At 39.0% G+C, this 19,190-nt stretch overlaps 1 protein-coding gene across 2 annotated transcripts in view; it reads right to left on the bottom strand.

Moving 5' to 3' along the window:
- The window catches only part of KIAA1328, a 251,252-nt gene that overhangs the window by 39,223 nt on the left and 192,839 nt on the right, over window positions 1-19,190 (bottom strand). For both annotated transcript variants that reach the window (XM_080920366.1, XM_080920367.1), the window contains one exon: window positions 11,303-11,484. In XM_080920366.1, the coding sequence (XP_080776492.1) occupies window positions 11,303-11,484 (182 nt within the window). The remainder of the gene's footprint in view (window positions 1-11,302; window positions 11,485-19,190) is intronic.

Genomic DNA, 19,190 nt, shown 5'->3' with positions numbered 1-19,190 from the left:
CCTGCTTTAAAAAATAACAAACAAACAAACAACAAAAAAAGCACCAGGAACAACAACAGGTGAAGACTGTCTTGAGACCTGCTATGCAAATATTCATTTACCATTTTATTCCTAGGAATGGAGCCCGTAGGCAGTTAAGAACAGCAAAAAAATAAAACCCGTAATTACAGAAAGAAGGAAGTTGTTTATAGATTTAGCTACATCACAGTCCTAATACTGAGTACTCTTTAAAAGAGTCCTGCTAGGAGACACGACTGGCAAAGAGGTCATGAAGGGTCCATGGAGTCACATGGGTGGGTCTTATTCCTGTACGACTGCTGAGGGTGGTATCTTTGGAGAGAGAGACACCTGGGAGGCATATATATGTATGCCATGGGAAGGAACAGTGAAATAAAGCCCTCTGTAAGCTCAGCCCAGGGAATGGCTTCAGGGAAGGAACTGATTAGCAGAGAACATAGGGAACTTTTGGTAATCAGGGAAATGTACTACAAATGAACTGGTATAAACAACTGTCAGACTTATCACACTGTATATCTAAGACCTGTGCAATTGTATTATATATAATTAAACCTAAATTAGAATAAGAGGAAATGAAATAATGACCATGTTTTCTTGACTTCTTAGGCACTGCTATTTTAAGGCCTCACTACAGTCTTTCTTTTTGACATTAGCAATCAATCATCATGAGGATTTTGATGATATAAGCATATATTTTGCTTAAATAACTAAATTACTGCCGGCACTGAGGTCAAAAGGTCTAACTGATTAGGTCCTTATTTTGAGAAAATGAAACAAGGGTAGAAAAAGAAAAATCAATATATTTAATGTTATATTAATCCAGTAAACAAATATATAATGAGCTCCTATCATGTATGGAGCTATGCTCTAAGATACAGACATACAAGTTATTATCTAGCGACAGAAGACTCCAGACATATATAACAAGTTGAAAAAGCAGACTATTTTGAGATATTTCTTTCAGTATCATAGGATGAGGAATGTAGATGCTCTTGTTTAAGTGACAATATTTCATATTTACATTAAGATTAAGATTAACTCTTAAAGATAAGGTCTTAAATTTGAAATGCTTTTTCAGTGAACCAAATAGCATGATTTACTCTACTGTCTAGGTTTATTCATAGCACTCTAGTGTGCTTGCCTTCTGTGTGCTGTTGATAAAGACATCGATACTTAGCATATTTCTTATTTCATACTCCTGGGAATAAGTTCATTTACTTTTAAAAAAAGATTTACTATATATGTATGCATATGTGTGTGTGTGTGTGTGTGTGTGTGTGTACACTGTAGCTGTCTTTAGACACATCAGAAGAGGGCATCAGATCTCATTATAGAGCCACCATGTGGTTGCTGGGATTTGAACTCAGGACCTCTGGAAGAGCAATCAGTGCTCTCAACCACTGATCCATCTCTTCAGCCCAAGTTCATTTTTTTATGATTAAATATACAATACAGATGACAGCAGTAATAAAGGAAACCTAAAAGCTAGATCAAAACCACCTCTGTATTTTGATTCTTCCAAGATACTTAGTTTGTCTCTTGTGTTTATCCACCAAAGCACATCATTATACACACACCACTATAAGCACAGGCTCACTTACAAGCATCAGTAAGAACACTAGTGATTGTTGTTCACTTCAGTAAAGTTTATCACAAACATTTTCCAGTGAGAAAAAAAAGGTTTTTGAGATCCTCTTTGGAACTCAACCAACAATGATGGCTATGTAAGGTTAGCCTTAAAGAATCCCCAAAGGAAAAAGGAAAAGTGTGGCCAACATTGCCAGTTAAACTGAAATTACTCTGGAGTGAGGATCTACCACAGATGTGAAGGGATTCAGAGATTAGTGATAAGGACAGCAGGAGGTATCCCCAAATACAGGAGGGACCTTTGGAATGGCTTTCAAAGAGAATTCAGAAAGGGTAGTGCCAAGCCCTATGATCTAATATTTTCATTCTGGAACTTGTGCCCAGTGGCTTCAGTCTCAGCCAATTGATCAATATTACAGAAAAAAATGCCCCAAGTTTTCAGGGCTCTTGTGACAGAGTGTGACAGTGGCTGTTCAGGTAGACGCAGTTCTAGAATGTTTGCCGAGGCATGACAAGAAGGGAGAGGAAGAGCATGTGAATCCCCACTGCTCCCAGCATGCCTTCTAAAAGCTCTTGAACCAAATTTTTCAAAGTAACATTTCCCCCATTCTACATAACTCAGCTAAACAAACAATAACAAAACCCCACAAACAACAACAACAACAACAAAACAATGAAAACACAGCATTCTAAGCACTATTAGAAGAGGAAGTTTATATTGTAAGCTAAGTTTGATAATAAAATAACATTCTTGTTATCATAAGGCTGTTTGCTGAGCCAAGAGTTTGTCTCTTCTTAGTGTTAAGAAAGTTGGCAGAATGGGTGAGGTGAGCAGGAGAGGCAAAGGTAATAAAGATTAATGGTCCTCCAGTAAATACCCTGTGTAGGACTTCATGAATAAGAACAACAAAAGAAACAATGGATATAAAACAGAAATGTATACCAGAAGTTTCTGTCATGATAACGAGAGAAAAGCAATTAAGGAGGGGTCAACTATGGAGTATAGGCTGTGAAGTTAGTGCTGGGTCAGTGGCACTGTAATAACCAGGGCATGTAGACCCACAGTAATAACCAGGGCATGTAGACCCACAGTGTATACTTGGGAAGGTTAATTCACCCACTGGGCTGGGTGCTGCAGCAAATGCCAGAGCAATAACCCTGTCCTCGCTCTTATCTGCCCACACTAGAGAGAGCTCAAGGGGGAAACTTCATGTCTTCAGTGATCAGGTCAACCATCAAAGAAGAGAAAAATACTAGATACTCTTCTCCATGAGTAGAAAAACTTTATGGTTCCTATGACTATCTTAAAATGCTAAAACATTCAAACTTTTAAACAGATGAGAAGGTTTTTGATATTATTTTCCTTATCACACTATATCTTCCTGCCTTCTAAAGACAAAGGAAAAAGAGGAGTGAGGGGAAAGGCTGGACAATAAAACAGCAAATGACAGTGTTCCTGAAAACTGCAGATATGGACCGGCTTCCCTCGAGTTAGAATGATTGTCCAGCAGCAATACTTGGATTCCGGGATTCACTGTGCACAACCCAAGTGCTGAATGGCAGCAGATGACAAAGCACACGTAATGGGTTCTGAACTTCTCTTAGTCAAAAATGATTTTGTTTCAAATTAGAAATTGATTTTTTGGAAGCGGGGGACACTGACTCTTTCCAGGCTTCTGGCTTCTTTTGCTGGGATAGGAAGAGCTTTGCCTACAGTGGTCCTGAGTGTGCCTGACAAGTGTCTTCAGGAGCTGCTCTCTAACTCTGCAGCAGTCTCAACCAGCTGCATGTGCTATCTGTCTCTCTGCTGCTTGCCATGTGCTTTTTCATCTTACAGTTTCATTTCAGTGCTGTCACACAGCATACAACACGTGTTGACAAGTCAATAGAAGATCATGGTAAGCCAAGTAGAGTAACACCACAGCTTCTGACTGGCTCTTGGAGGACCAAAGTATGGGTTCCCACAGCTGAAAGACCATTGCCACAGAAATCATAGGCGAGGTCATCTTCTCAATTTCATCTTTGTGTTAGGTAGCAATGATTAAAAGGAAGCTTCAACACTGTCTGTCTTCAGTAGAGCTCTGTAGAATATATGCTTTATGCCTAAGAAAAATGGCATTTTCCCTTTTGAAGTGTGGAAAAATTATCTCTCAGTTTCTTGGAAGGAGATAAAGCAATTTCAACATGATAGGTTTTTGTAGTTTGGGGTTTATTGTTGTGAAACGAGGTCTTAACCACAGCAACTCTCATAAAGGATAACATTTAATTGGGACTTGCCTATACTTTAAGAAGTTCAGTCCATTATCATCATGAGAAGAAGCATGGAGGCATGCAGGCACACATGGTACCACAGGAACCGAGAGTTCTACATCTTGATCCATAGGCAAAAGAAGAAGACTATGTCAAATTGGCCAAACAAGACCTCACAGCCCACCTCCACAGTGACACACTTCCTCCAACAAAGCCATGTCTACTAAAAAAAGGCCATACCTCCTAATAGTACTATTCCCTATAGCCAAGAATTAAAACACATGTGTCTATGGGGGCCAATACCTACTCAAACCACCACACTGCAATCCCTGGGCCTCATAGACATAGCATAATGCAAAATGCATTTAGTTTAACAATAATGTTCAAAAGTCCAATACTTAGTCTCTTTTGAGAGTTATACAATTTCTTAACTGTAACCCCATATGTCTTAGTTAGGGTTTTACTGTAGTAAACAGACACCATGACCAAGGCAACTCTCTTTTTTAAAATTTTTAATTGGATATTCTCTGTATTTACATTTCAAATGTTATCCCCTTTCCTCCACTTCAATCCACTCTCCCCATACACTTGCTTTCATGAAGGTGCTCCCTCACCCAATCACCCTCTACACCTCTGTGCCTTGGCATTCCCCTTCACTGAGAAAATGCTCCTTCACTGTACCAAAGGCCTTTTCTCACACTGATGCCAGACAATGCTATCCTCTGATACATATATAACTGGAGTCATGGATCTCTCCTTGTGTGCTCAATGGTTGGTGTTTTAGTTGCTGGGAGCTCTGGAAGGTTTGGTTGGTTGATAATGTTGTTCTTCAAATAAGGTTGCAAATGCTTTCAACTTCTAGATCCCCAGGTGATGCAGACTCTGAATGATCTTTTCTTCAATCCTTGTTCTTCAATTTGACCTTGTATTTCCTCCCATGAATGTTTTGTTCTCCCTTCTAAGAAGGACTGAGACATCCATCTGACCATCTGATCTTCCTTTTTTTATAATTTTTTTTTTTTGAGCTTCATAACATCTGTGGATTGTTTCCTGGGTATTTGGAGCATTTAGGGATTAATATCCACTTATCAGCGAGTGCATACCATGTGTGTACTTTTGTGATTGGGTTACCTCACTCAGGAGGATAGCTTCTAGTTCCATCCATTAACCTAGGAATTTTATAAAGTCATTGTTTCTAATAGCTGAGTAGTACTCCACTGTGTAAATGTACCACAATTTCTGTATCCATTTCTCTGTTGAATGACATCTGGGTTCTTTCCAGCTTCTGGCTATTATAAATAATGTTGCTATGAACATGGTGCAGCATTTGTCCTTGTTATATGTTGGAGCATCTTTGGGGTATATGCCCAAAAGTGATATAGCTGGGTCGTCAGGTAGTACTATGTCCAATTTTCTGAGGAACTGCCAGACTGATTTCCAGAGTGGTTATATCAGCTTTCAATCCCACCAACAATGGAGGATTGTTCCTCTTTCTCCACATCCTGGCCAGCATCTGCTATCACCTGAGTTTTTGATCTTAGCCATTTTGACTGGTGTGAGGTGGAATCTCAGGGTTGTTTTGATTTGCATTTCCCTGATGACTAGAGATGTTGAAAATTTCTTTAGGTGCTTCTTGGCCATTTGGTTGGTATTCCTTAGTTGAGAATATTTTGTTTAGCTCTGTACCCCATTTTTTAATAGAATTATTTGATTCTCTGGAGTCTAACTTCTTGAGTTCTTGGTATATATTGGCTTTAGCCATCTACCAGATGTAGCTGATAAAGATCCTTTCCCAATTTCTTGACTGTCATTTTCTTCTTTATAGTGTCCTTAGCTTTACAAAACCTTTGTAATTTTATGAGGTCCCATTTGTCAAGTTTTAATCTTAGAGCATAAGCCACAGGAGTTCTATTCAGGAAATTTCCCTTGTGCTTATGTGTTCTAAGCTCTTCCCCACATTCTCTTCTAATAGTTTTGGTGTACCCGGCTTTATGTGGAGGTCATTGATCCATTTGAACTTGAGCTTTGTACAAGGTTGTAAGAATGGACCAATTTGCATTTTTCTGCATGCTGACTGCCAGTAGAACCAACACCATTTGTTGAAAAGGTTGTCCTTTCTTTTCTTTTAACAACTTTATTTTAAAAAAAACAGAGATAAATGTACAGATTTTTAAAAGCATTTTTGCATAAAAATATATGAATATATTTTTGTCAGTACTTGATTTTTTTTAAGGTTTGATAGTATGCACTGAAATCTTACTAGTTACATGAGCATAAAGTACATGTAAAAGAAAATATAACATGGAAACAGTCAAAGTTTTCTTGGTGTGTAAAGATTAAACATAATGATTTTTAAATACTAAAAATTGCCACAAGGCTGTTACATTCTTAGCTCTTGAATTATTAATGATTAAAGGTCTATGTGTACCACACTCTAAGGAAGTTGTCCTTTATTTATTGAATGTTTTTAGCTCCTTTGTCAAAGAGTGACCACAGGTGTGTGGGTTCATTTCTGGGTCTTCAATTCTGTTCCACTGATCCACCTGCCTGTCTCTGTACCAATACCATGTGGTTTTTACCATGGTTGATCTGTAATACAGCTTGAGGTTGGAGATGGTGATCCCCTGCCACCTCCAGTAAGTTCTTTTATTGTTAAGAATATTTTTTGATATCCTAGGTTTTTTGCTATCTCAAATGAATTTGCAAATTGCTCCTTTCAACTCTATGAAGAATTGAGTTGAAATTTTGATGGGGATTGCATTGAATCTGTAGATTGCCTTAGACAAGATGGCCATTTTTACAATGTTGATCCTTCCAATCCATGAGCATGGGAGAGCTTTCCATCTTCTGAGGTCTTCTTCAATTCCCTTCTTCAGAGATTTGAAGTTCTTGTCATACAGGTCCTTCACTTGCTTAGTTAGGGTCACACCAAGGTATGTCATATTGTTTGTGACTATTGTGAAGGATGTCTTTTCCCTAATTTCTTTCTCAGCATGTTTGTCCTTTGAGTAGAGGAAGGTTACTGGTTTGTTTGAGTTAATTTTATATCCAGCCACTTTGCTGAAGTTGTTTATCAGCTGTAGGAGTTCTCTGGTAAAATTTTTGAGGTCACCTAAGTATACTGTCATTTCATCTGTAAATAGTGATATTTTGACTTTGTCCTTTTGATTTGTATCCCTTTGATTACTTTTGCTGTCTAATTGCTCTGGCAAGTACTTCCAGTACTATATTGAATAGGTAGGGGAGAGTTGGCAGCCTTGTCTAGTCACTGATTTTAGTGGAGTTTGATGTTGGTTACTTGTTTGCTGTATATTGCTTTTACTATGTTTAGGTATGGGCCTTAAATTCCTGATTTTTCCAAGACTTTTAAAATAAAGGAGTGTTGAATTTTGTCAAATTCTAGGCTTTCTCAGCATCTATGAGATGAACATGTGTGTGTGTGTGTGTGTGTTTTTTTTTCCTTTGTTGATATGGTTGATGACATTGGTAGATTTCCATATGTTGAACCATCCCTGCATTCATTCCTGGGATGAAGCCTACTTGATCATGGTGAATGATCATTTTGATGTGGTCTTGGATTTGGATTGCAAGAGTTTTATTGAGTGTTTTTGCATTAATGTTCATAAAGGAGATTGGTCTGAAATTCTCTTTCTTTGTAGGGTCTTTGTGTCATTTAGGTATGACCATAATTGTGGCTTTGAATAATGAGTTGGGTAGTGTTCCTTCCGTTTCCATTTTGTGGAATAGTTTGGTCTTCTCATTGTGTCCTGTATATCCTGTTTTGGGTTAGGAGCTTTTTGATTTTTGCATTTTCTCTAACCGATCTGTCAATGTTTTCTATGGTATCTTCTGCCCCTCAGATTGTCTTTTCCACCTCTTGTATTCTGTTGGTGATGCTTTCATCTATGACTCCCGATTTCTTTCCTAGGTTTTCTATCTCCTGGGTTATCTTCTTGTATGATTTCCTTATTGTTTCTATTTTCATTTTCAATTATTTCACTTGTTTGGTTGTGGTTTTCTGTAGCTCTTTAAGTGATTTTTGTGTTTTCTCTTTAAGGGCTTCTACTTGTTTACAGGTGTTCTGGTTCTCCTGACATTCCTTAAGGGAGTTACTCATGTGCTTCTTAAAGACCTCCATCATCATCATGAAATATGATTTTAAGTTCATATCTTGTTTTTCTGGTCTGTTGGTATATCTACTACTTGCTGTGTTGGAAGAATTGGGTTCGGATGTTGCCAGGTTGTCTTGGTTTCCATTGATTAGGTTCTTGAGCTTGCCTCTTGCTATCTTGTTATCTGTGATGTTAGTTGATCTTGTTGTCTCTGACTGAAGCTTGTCTCTCCTGTGTGTCTGTTGGCCTGTGGGCTCAGGAAGGAGATTGCTCTTAGGTGTTCATCTCTCTGGGGGCAGGCAATGTGTCCTAATGGCAGTGGCCCAGCTCTGTCTCTGGGCCAGTACAGACAGTTCCCAGTCAACAATGCAATTCCTGCCCCTAAGAGTTCCCAGTGGTCTCTCCTGGGATACTCACTGGAAAGAAGTGGGGACTCACCCATGGGCTCAAGTGGGAGAGTGCTTCTGAAGCTCTTCTGGGTGCTCAGCAGTCTGAGGGCAGCCCTGAGTCCTAATGGCAGTGGCTGGTCTGTGTCCAAGGCAACTCTTATAAGAACATATAATTGGGGCTGGCTTACAGGTTCAGAGTTTAATTCCACTATCCTCAAGGCAGGAACATGGCAACATCCTGGTAGGCATGGTGCAGGAGAAGATGAGAGTTCTATGCCTTAATCTGAAAGCTGCTAGCAGAATACTGGTTTCCAGGCAGTTAGGATGAGGGTTTTAAAGACCACCCCCATAGTGACATACCTACTCCAACAGGGCTACAACTTCTAATAGTGCCACTCCCTGGCCGAGCAAATACAAACCATCACACTGTGTAAGATCAAAATCAAAACTAGATCACATACTTCTATCATACAGTGGCACAGAATATACATTACCATTAACCAGCTTGGCAAACTTCAAACTCTGCATCTCTATGTCTGACGTGAGAATGCTCTTCAGATCTCCAACTCTTTCAGATTTGTTAACTGCAACACACTTTTTCTTGGGTCGGTTCCATTCCCTGTTAGCAGCTTTTCTTGGCAAGTATCCCACAACTGTGACATCTTAAACATTTTGGGGTCTCCAAGGAAATTCAGGCTTCAACCCACCATATGCACTGGCCTCAGTGACTACTTTCCTTAGTCATGAAAGAGTATTTCATAACCCCTTTCTTTCTAGTCCTCCATGCAAGGGCACCTCTGCCACATATCTTGCCTCAACGATGTTCCTTAGTAATGAAGGGAAATTCTATATTCCCTTTCTTCTATTCTTGGCTCTAAAACTTGTTGCTGAAGCTGCCAAGTTCTACTGTTTGCTGTGGTTGGAACATGGTCTTTTTATTCTATTACATCTTTACCAGCTTTCTGTTTCAGATGATTTCTTTCACTGCCTAAGTTTGGGTGTCCTGGAATCTGCTCTGTAGATTGACCTTGAACTCAAGAGATCTCCATTCATTTGTCTCCCGAATGTTGGAATTAATGGTGTATACCACCATGTCTAGAACTTAGCTTTTCTTTAATTTCTTTTCACAAGATGGGAGCTTAGTTCAGTGGGACCTTATCCCGAATCCACAACTCCCTTAATCCCATTTAATATCTTTAATTTGTTTATTTCCTTGAACACCGGATTTAGATCCACTCTATTTCCTGATACCTCTTTAATCCTTGAACCATACATTTTATATTTTCCTTGCTCTGTTTGTAAAATGCAGTCTTCATAAGAGTAAACAATAGGACAGAGTCTATACTAGGCTGTTTTGAGATTTCCTATGCCTATATAATTATCTAAATTTCTTCACCTTAACCTCAGGTAGACTCTTTACACAGGGCAAAATGCAGCCACATTCTTCAGCATAATATCACAAGAATGATCTCTAAGCAACATTCTAAAATTCTTCTCCTTTGAAACTTCTTGAGCCAGGGTCCCATAGTTCAAATCACCCCCAGCATCAGTGTCTTTCATATTTTTACTAGTATGGCCTATTAAGAAATGCTTAAAGCATTCAATTGTTTTCCTTTTCCAAAGTCCCCAAACCCACATTCCTCCAAACAAAAGCATGGTTATGTCTATCACAGCAATACCCCAGTCCCTGGTACCAACTTCTGTCTTGAGTTTCATTGCTGTGAAGAGACATCATAACTAAAGTAACTCTTATACAAGAAAACATTTAATTGATACTGGCTTACAGTTTCAGAAATCTTGTCTATCATCAATATGGCAGGAAACATGGCAGCGTTTAGGCAGACATGTTGGAAGTGGATCAATACATCTACATCTTGATCCACAGGCAGCAGAAGAGACTGTGATACATTGGCCAAACTTGAGCATATTTGAGATCTCAAAGCCTGCCTCCACAGTGACACACTTCCTCCAACAAGTCCACATCTATTCCAACAGAGGCACACCTTCTCACAGCCAAATATTACAACACTCGTGTCAATGAGGGCTATTACCTATCCAAACCACCATATTCACAGTCTACCCCTTAGCCAAATTTCCATACCCCCAGAACCCAGCAATGCTGGCAGCAGTTGGTGAAAGCAAGGAAAGACGCATACATTTTTCCCCACAAATAAATAAGCTAATAGGGAGTTGTAGAGATTGTAAACAGTAGGTTGCTTAACATTAGCAGAAAAGCTTGCCTGGCAGAAGAGAGCATGTAAGAAATCGGGATAATAGTTCCAAGGAGGGTGTGAGCAGAGTTAACCCATGTCCTATACATCTGCCCATAGGAGGCTCATCCATTCAAGTCAGTCCTTAATGCTGTTGGACAAGATTGCACAGTAGTCACTCCAGGACCAACTGGGAAACACACATCTCTTTCATTCTTTATTTCAGTTACCTGTATTGTATTTCTTTAAAAAACCTACACAGTAAGTATTATTAGCACTTCACAGAGTGCTAGTCACTATTTGTTGAGACTTTGGGAGATTGGGTTTTACAATGTGAAAGTTGCTCATGACCTTTCCCCCACATTCACAACATTATCAGTCAATTAGGAGATCTTGCTTTTCCAGGAGGAGAGATTTATGTTCAACTCCTTATTTTATTAATCACTTTGAGAAAATCATTTGGTATCTACAACCATACTTACCGCTTAATTCAGCTTTTTAAAAAGAGCCAAAATGGACAGCTTCTCATATCAGTACTCTGAGAGAAATAAATGTTGCTGTGATTTAAGAATCTAGTAGCTGGGCCACCCACAGTCTTCCAGGCATATGTTTATCTGAAATGCTAACTGCAGCTCAGCAGAGCGTAATCACCTGCTGTTCCCTGGCTTGCACACACCAGCCACCTTCCACAATCCTTAGCAACTTCTCCTCCTGCTACTGTAAATGCTACACTCACCTCTCTGGGGTCTGCATGGATCATTCTGTTGACATGTCCATTGGATGCCATTCTCCACATGTGATTGAAACTCAACAGTTTTCTTCTCCCTCCAGTTTTGCCCACTGTTTGGAGAGTCTGGGCACTTTTTAAAGGATGATGAGGTTCCATGCAGCCGTCCATCACATTTTGTCTTCAATAAACTGAAAGAGGAAGCATGAATGGACTGTGGAGGGCACAGGGAAAGGCACAGATTACATGCACATATTTGAAATCAGCATGAGTTGCAGCACAACTATGGCAGTAAAAATCCTTTTCTTACTTAAATTGAGATATAACTTGAATATTTTTTCTGAAGGTATATTTTGTGTCTTGCTACAACAATTTTGGAGAAGAAATGATGTTAATCTTCAAACTGTACAGTTAGAGTTTTGAGAATAAAACTTAGTTACCTAGGGCCAGTGCAGACTGGCGGTAAATGGTAGTTAAGTATGATGATAGGAAACATTTAAGTTAACTTTATGGTCTGGCATAGATGAGCAGAAGAAAGTAAAGCAATAAAGGCTCAGAGACTGCAAAAGGAAATGAAGCATTTAATTGTGTAAGATAAATCAAAAACAAAGAAAATGAATATGAAAACCTCTGGTGTGGTGCATGTGAGGAAGGTGAGACAGGCTTAAGATAAAAAAATAAGGAGCACAAAGGCAGGGCAAGATGGAAATACAAGCTTGGTGTATGGTCACAGGTGAGTCCCTTTAGAAAAAAGAACAAAGCATCTTTACCTATACCAGGGATGTGAAGAAGTCTAAGTGAAAAATTCTCTACCATTGGCTTCCCTGCCTTACACATTCCTTAAATTCTCCTCCCTGCCTGTGTGGAAACAATGCCTCAGCAGCCCACCCTGCCTCTGCCCAAGGTACTTCCTTGAGTAAATAATTCTCAGGAGAACAATAGAATGTACTGACTGATAGCCATCTGACCTTCTGGGTCCTGACACATATACTCACTAACCAACAGGCTTAAAGGTCAATATGCTTAGCCAATAAACTTAAATTATAATCTTGCTGATGTAACTTGCACCCCTAAAAAGTATAAAAACTGCTTGTAACACCCTTTTGGGGTCACCTCTCCTCTGGATGTAGGCCACCCCAGTGAAATGGACTAATAAATCTCTTGCTTTTGCACCGATTGCTGTCTCTTTGAGAAGGGGTCTCCCAGATACAAAGGCTCTCTAAGTTGTTCAGATGGACCAACCACACATGAACGGCAGGGTCACCTAAGGATGGCAGAAGTGTGGAAACAAAATGACTTTGATTGGCATGTCAAAGCCTTACAGAAATAATGGTGGAAAACAATGGAGGAATGGAACACACTGAGATTCACACAAGGAGGCAGGCTTGTAAGGAAAATGCTGGCATGCTTACCTCTGTGCTTATCAAATGTGACAAGGAAAAGGGCCTCTGTCACAAGCAGTGTTCTCAAAAAAAGTGATGATTTTAGGCACTGATTCACAGCCTGCCGATGAATTTAAATTATCTAGAAAAGTTTACGACTCTAGAATCTCACCCAGAGACCAGTCCTGTTTCTTCCTTGCCTGCTTCCCTTTCTTGTTCTCTTTTCTTTTTAGAATCTCCCTAGAGGATTCTGTAATCATGGCTGCTCCTTTAAAAGATGACTTCTCCTTTTGACCAGAACTCTAAATTCTAAAGAAAAGCTGCACTTATATGAGTAAGATGCTAACTGCTAAATAATCTTTTTTTCCCCCTTCTCTTCTTGTTTTTCCTTTAGATTTACAAACCCATAACCATTGTGAGCTCCAGATTTCATCTGATTATATGATGGTCCTTTTTAGTTCTTTGTTTTATACATCAACTATACAGCATCTAAACTGCTATGTTGATATGCAGTTTAACTTGCAGGGATCTATGGAAAGAACTGCAGGGGCTAGTCCTAGGCAGCCAGAACCCACTGTAGTGTCCACCACAGGGACATAAGAAAGAAGACATATACCCTGGACAACCATCTTCAGTGTCCACCACAGAGACATAAGAAAGAAGACATATACCCTGGACAACCATCTTCAGATGCACTGCCTTCTCATCTGCACATAACTGACTTTTCCAAAATAGTTTTTTTATGAGGAAATGAGAGCTTTACATTCCCCCATCTTACAGAGTTTTGGTATATGGTCACATGTGAGTAACTTTAGAATTTCCTTCTCACTAACTTTCATCTTTGAGAAATTTATAAAAATGTCCATGTTCAAAAATCACAAGTCATGACAGAGAGTGGGAACAATAATTCATGTGAAAAGTGTTTATTTCCCAAGTAGGGAAACTTTAAAAGTCCCACAGGAAGGGTGTACTATAGAAAGAAATCCCACTCCAAACATGAGGTGCTACCAAGCAGAGAAGGACAAAGAGGAAGCAATAGCAAGGAAGTGTTCTCATGTCCCTCTGTGTTCTAGAAAGAAAAGAAGATCTGCTGTTCTCCTCTCCCATGGAGAATGAAAAATGACTACTGAACACAATCTCAGACCTACAGATGAATCTAAATTAACAGGTTTTATAAGCAATATTATCTTTACTCAGTTTATTCCCCTCAGAAATACAAAAACCATTTTCTTCTGTATTGTCATCTGTCTAGAATTTTATTGTTCTTTGTTGAAGGTAGAATTGAAAATCATTTCTAAAAACACATTCTGTGGGTGTGTCTCATGTATATAAAAATACACATATGAAAACACTTATGTAAGAAAAAGCAGAGACCCAGAGACACAGGACTAGTAAGAAGGGGTTCCAACTAGCCAGGGGGCAGAGAGATCTCTGTGGAGCGTGCGGAAAGTACATCCCTGCCTGGATTGATCCAGGAACACAGGAACCCGGCATTGGGCCCTCTGTTCCCAGCCTGTGGCTTTTGGGTGCAGAACAAGTACTCAGACCATCCTACACCGGAGATCCAGGGACACAGGCCAGGTACAAGGGAAAGGCGAGAACTAATCACTGACAACAAGATGGCAAGAGGAAAGCGAAAGAGCTTACCCAAGGGAAACCAAGGCAACCTGGAAACACTAGAACCCAGCTTTCCCATCAAACAGCGGAATGACAAACACTCCAGAAAAAGAAGACACAGACATGAAATACTACCTCAAGATGATGACAGAAATCCTTAAACAAGAACGGGAGGAAAAGCATAAAGAATTAGAAGCTTTTAAAGAAGAAACAAGAAAAACACTCAAAGAACTAGAAGAAAACAGAACTAAAGAGATGAAGGAATAGAAGAAGGAATTTAAAACAGAAATAGACACAATAAAGAAAACACTGAAAGAGACAACCCTAGAGGTTGAAATCCTAAAAAAAAAAAAAAAAAAAAAAAAAAAAAAAAAAAAAAAATCAGGAGTCACAGATGCAAGCATTTCCAACAGACTACAAGAGAGAGAATCTCAGGGGCAGAAGACAACATTGAAAGCATAGAAAAAACAGTCAGAGAAGATGCAAAAAACAAAAAGCTCTTAACCCAAAATGTCCAGGAGATCCAGGACACAATGAGAAGACCAAACCTAAGGATAATAGGAATAGAAGAGGGTGAAGAATATCAACTAAGAGGCACAGTAAATATCTTCAACAAAATCGTAGAAGAAAACTTCCCTACCCTCAAGAATGAGATGACCACGAGCATAAAAGAAGCCTTCAGAACTCCAAATAGGTTGGACCAGAAAAGAAATTCCTCCTGACACATAACAGTCAAAACACCAAGTGCCCAATGTAAAGAAAGAATACTAAAAGCAGTAAGGGAAAAAGGTAATGTAACATATAAAGGCAGACCAATCAGAATCACACCCGATTTCTCAACAGAGACTATGAAAGCTAGAAGAGTCTGGACAGACATCATGCAGACCCTAAGAGAGCACAAGTGCCAGCCCAAGCTGCTATACCCAGCAAAACTCTCAATCACCATAGATGGAGAGACTAAGATATTCCAAGACAAAACTAAATTTACAAAATATGTGACCACAAACCCAGCACTAAAATGAATTATAGGTGGAAAACCCAATACAATGAGGGGAACTACATCATAGTAAAAACAAGAAAACTAAGCAAGAAAAGCAAAAGAAGAAAGACACATAGACACAACTCAACCTACAAAAGCAATAATAGCAAGAAACAGCAACCACTATTCCTTGATATCTATTAACATAAATGGACTCAACTCCCCAATAAAAAAATATAGGCTACCAGACTGGTAAATAAAACCCAGCATTTTGTTGCAAAAAGGAACTCATCTCAGAGAAAAAGACAGACACTATATCAGACTAAATGGCTGGGGAAAAAACCTTCCAAGCAAACGGCCCCAAGAAGCAAGCTGGAGTGGCTATTCTAATATCGAATAAAGTAAATTTCTAACCAAAAGTTATCAAAAAAGATAAGGCAGGGCACTTTTTACTCATTACAGGGGAAATCTGTTAGGAGGAACTCTCAATCCTTAACATATATGCTCCAAATACAAAAGCACCCATATTCATAAAAGAAACCCTACTAAAGCTCAAAAAACACATTTCATCCCACAAGATAATAGTTGGAGACTTTAATACCCCACTCTCACCAATGGACAGATCATGGAAACAAAAACTGAACATGGACACTGTAAAATTAGCAGAGACTATGAACCAACTGGAATTAATAGATATCTACAGAACATATCATCCTAAAACTAAAGAATACACCTTCTTCTCAGCACCTCACGGCACCTTCTCAAAAATTGATCACACAATTGGACACAGAACCAGCCTCAATCGATATAAGAAGATTGAAATACTCCCATGCATCCTCTCAGATCACCATGGTCTAAGGCTGGTCTTCAATAACAACAAAGACAACAAAAAGCCCATATACACATGGAAACTAAACAATTCTCTATTAAACGATAGGAGGGTCAAAGAAGAAATAAAGAAAGAAATTAAGGATTTTCGAGAATTCAATGAAAATGAAAACAGGACTTACCCAAACCTATGGGATGCAATGAAAGCAGCACTGAGAGGAAAACTCATAGCTCTGAGTTCTTCCAAAAAGAAACTGGAGAAAGCATACACTAGCAACCTGATAGCACAGTTGAAAGCTCTAGAACAAAAGCAAGCAGATACACCCAAGAGGAGTAGACAGCAAGAAATAATAAAACTTAGGGCAGAAATCGACCAAATAGAAACAAAAAGAACCATTCAAAGAATCAACAAAACCAAGAGCTGGTTCTTTGTGAAAATCAACAAGATTGATAAACCCTTAGCCAGACTAACTAGAGGGCAAAGAGAGAGTATACAAATTAACAAAATCAGAAAGGAAAGTGGAGACATAACAACTGAAAATGAGGAAATTCAAGAAATCATCAGATCATACTACAAAAGCCTATACTCAACAAAGCTGGAAAATCTGGAGGAAACGGATGAATTCCTAGACAGACACAAGATCCTAAAGTTAAATCAGGACCAAGTAAACCATCTAAATAATCCCATAACACCTAAAGAAATAGAAGAAGTCATCAAAAGCCTCCCAATCAAAAAAAAAAAAAAAAAAAAAAAAAAAAAAAAAAAACCCAGGTCCAGATGGGTTCAGTGCAAAATTTTATCAGACATTTATTGATGACATAATACCAATACTCTCCAAACTATTCCACAAAATAGAATCAGATTGAATACTACCTAACTCATTTTTTGAGGCTACAATAACCCTCGTCCCTAAAGCACACAAAGACCCTACAAGGAAAGAGAACTTCAGACCAATCTCAGTTATGAACATTGATGCAAAAAATACTAAACCAAATCCTTGCAAACTGAATCCAAAAAAACATCAAAATGATCATTCACCATGATCAAGTAGGCTTCATCCCCGGGATGCAGGGATGGATTAATATACAGAAATCCATCAATGTAATCAACCATATAAACAAACTCAAAGAACAAAACCACATGGTCATCTCACTAGATGCTGAGAAAGCATTTGACAAAATTTAACACCCCTTCATGTTAAAAGTCTTGGAAAGAACAGGAATCCAAGGCCCATTCCTGAACATAATAAAAGCAATATACAGCAAACCAATAGCCAACATCAAACTTAATGGTGGGGAACTTGAAGCAATCCCACTAAAATCAGGGACTCGACAAGACTACCTTGTCTCCCCCTACCTATTCAACATAGTATTGGAAGTCCCGGCTGGAGCAATTAGACAGCAAAAGGAAGTCAAAGGGATACAAACTGGAAAGGAAGAAGTAAAAACATCACTATTTGCAGATGACATGATAGTGTACTTAAGCGACCCCACAAATTCCACCAGAGAACTCCTACAGCTGATAAACAACTTCAGCAAAGTGGCTGGATATAAAATTAACTCAAACAAATCAGTAACCTTCCTATATTCAAAGGACAAACATGTGGAGAAGGAAATTAGGGAAAAGATACCCTTCACAATAGTCAAAAAACTATGAAATACCTTGGTGTGACTCTAACTAAGCAAGTGAAGGATCTGTTTTACAAGAACTTCAAACCTCTAAAGAAGGAAATCGAGGAAGATCTCAGAAATCAGAAAGATCTCCCATGCTCATGGATTGGAAGGATCAGCATTTTAAAAATGGCCATCTTACCAAAAGCAATCTACAGATTCAATGCAATCCCCATCAAAATTCCAACCCAATTCTTCATTGAGTTGGAAAGAGCAATGTGCAATTTCATTTGGAATAACAAAAGACCTAGAATAGCAAAATCCTTCCTCAACAACAAGAAAACATCTGCAGGAATCACTATCCCTGACCTCAAGCTATATTGCAAGGCAATTGTGCTGAAAACTGCATGGTACTGGTACAGAAATAGGCACATGGATCAATGGAATAGAATAGAAGATCCAGAAATGAGCCCTCACATATATGGTCACCTGATTATTGACAAAGGAGCTGTAAACATTCAGTGAAAAAAGGACAGCCTATTCAACAAATGGTGCTGGTCCAACTGGCACTCAGCATGCAGAAGAATGAAAATAGACCCTTTCTTATCTCCTTGTACAAAGCTCAAGTATAAGTGGATCAAAGATCTCCACATTAAACCAGATACACTGAAACCATTAGATGAGAAAGTAGGGAAAACCTTAAAACTCATAGGCACAGGAGAAAATTTCCTGGTAGTACCTACCTTTCTGTTTCCCTTGCCCATATGCCTGCCCTTCTGTCAAGCTAAGGTGTTTTTCTAACATAGAGTCCCAGGATGGACGATCATAGGTTTCTGGAGATCAGCCCATCTTTGATCAGCTTCAGGGAGTAGCATGGGTAAGTTCTTTGGTTTCCTTGGAGTTCCATCAGACCTTCTTTTTATTACAGCAGAGGGCAGCAGAAGCAAGCCTCTTCTGAAGCCTGAGCATACTGGTGGCTGCAGATACAGCAGGGAAAGGAAAGAGCTTTTACACTTTCTATTTTTTAAGTGGCAGGAGAGAACAACTCCCCTAAGGTTGACTTCTGACCTCCACAGGTGAGCTGTGGGCTATGTGTCCTACCCCATACTGTTCAAATACACTCAATGAAATAAAGAGCTAACTATACATTTTAGAGGTGAAGAATATAGTGGCTAATTCAAGAGTTCAAAGAATGGACAAAACTAGCAGCAGAGGGATGAATTAGTAAGCTTGAAGGCAGGTTATATAAAATTATCCAGTCTGAAGAGAAAACATTGCTACTTCTGGAAGACATAGGTTATTAAGTGAAAATCTTAGTGCCAGATATGGAGTCTCTTCCTGTCAGTTATTGGTCAGAGAGGCCCCAGAGTTCTCCAAACACACAGGCTATTTCCATTACTTTTGGTTGCTCCTCATTACTGGACAGTAAGACCCTATTGTTGAAGACATCACAAATTTTGATTTCAGGTTGTAGAGATAT

This window comes from Micromys minutus (assembly GCF_963924665.1).
Source record: "Micromys minutus genome assembly, chromosome: 8".
In the NCBI taxonomy this organism is placed as follows: domain Eukaryota; kingdom Metazoa; phylum Chordata; class Mammalia; order Rodentia; family Muridae; genus Micromys; species Micromys minutus.
This window is presented reverse-complemented; position numbering and strand designations above follow the sequence as displayed.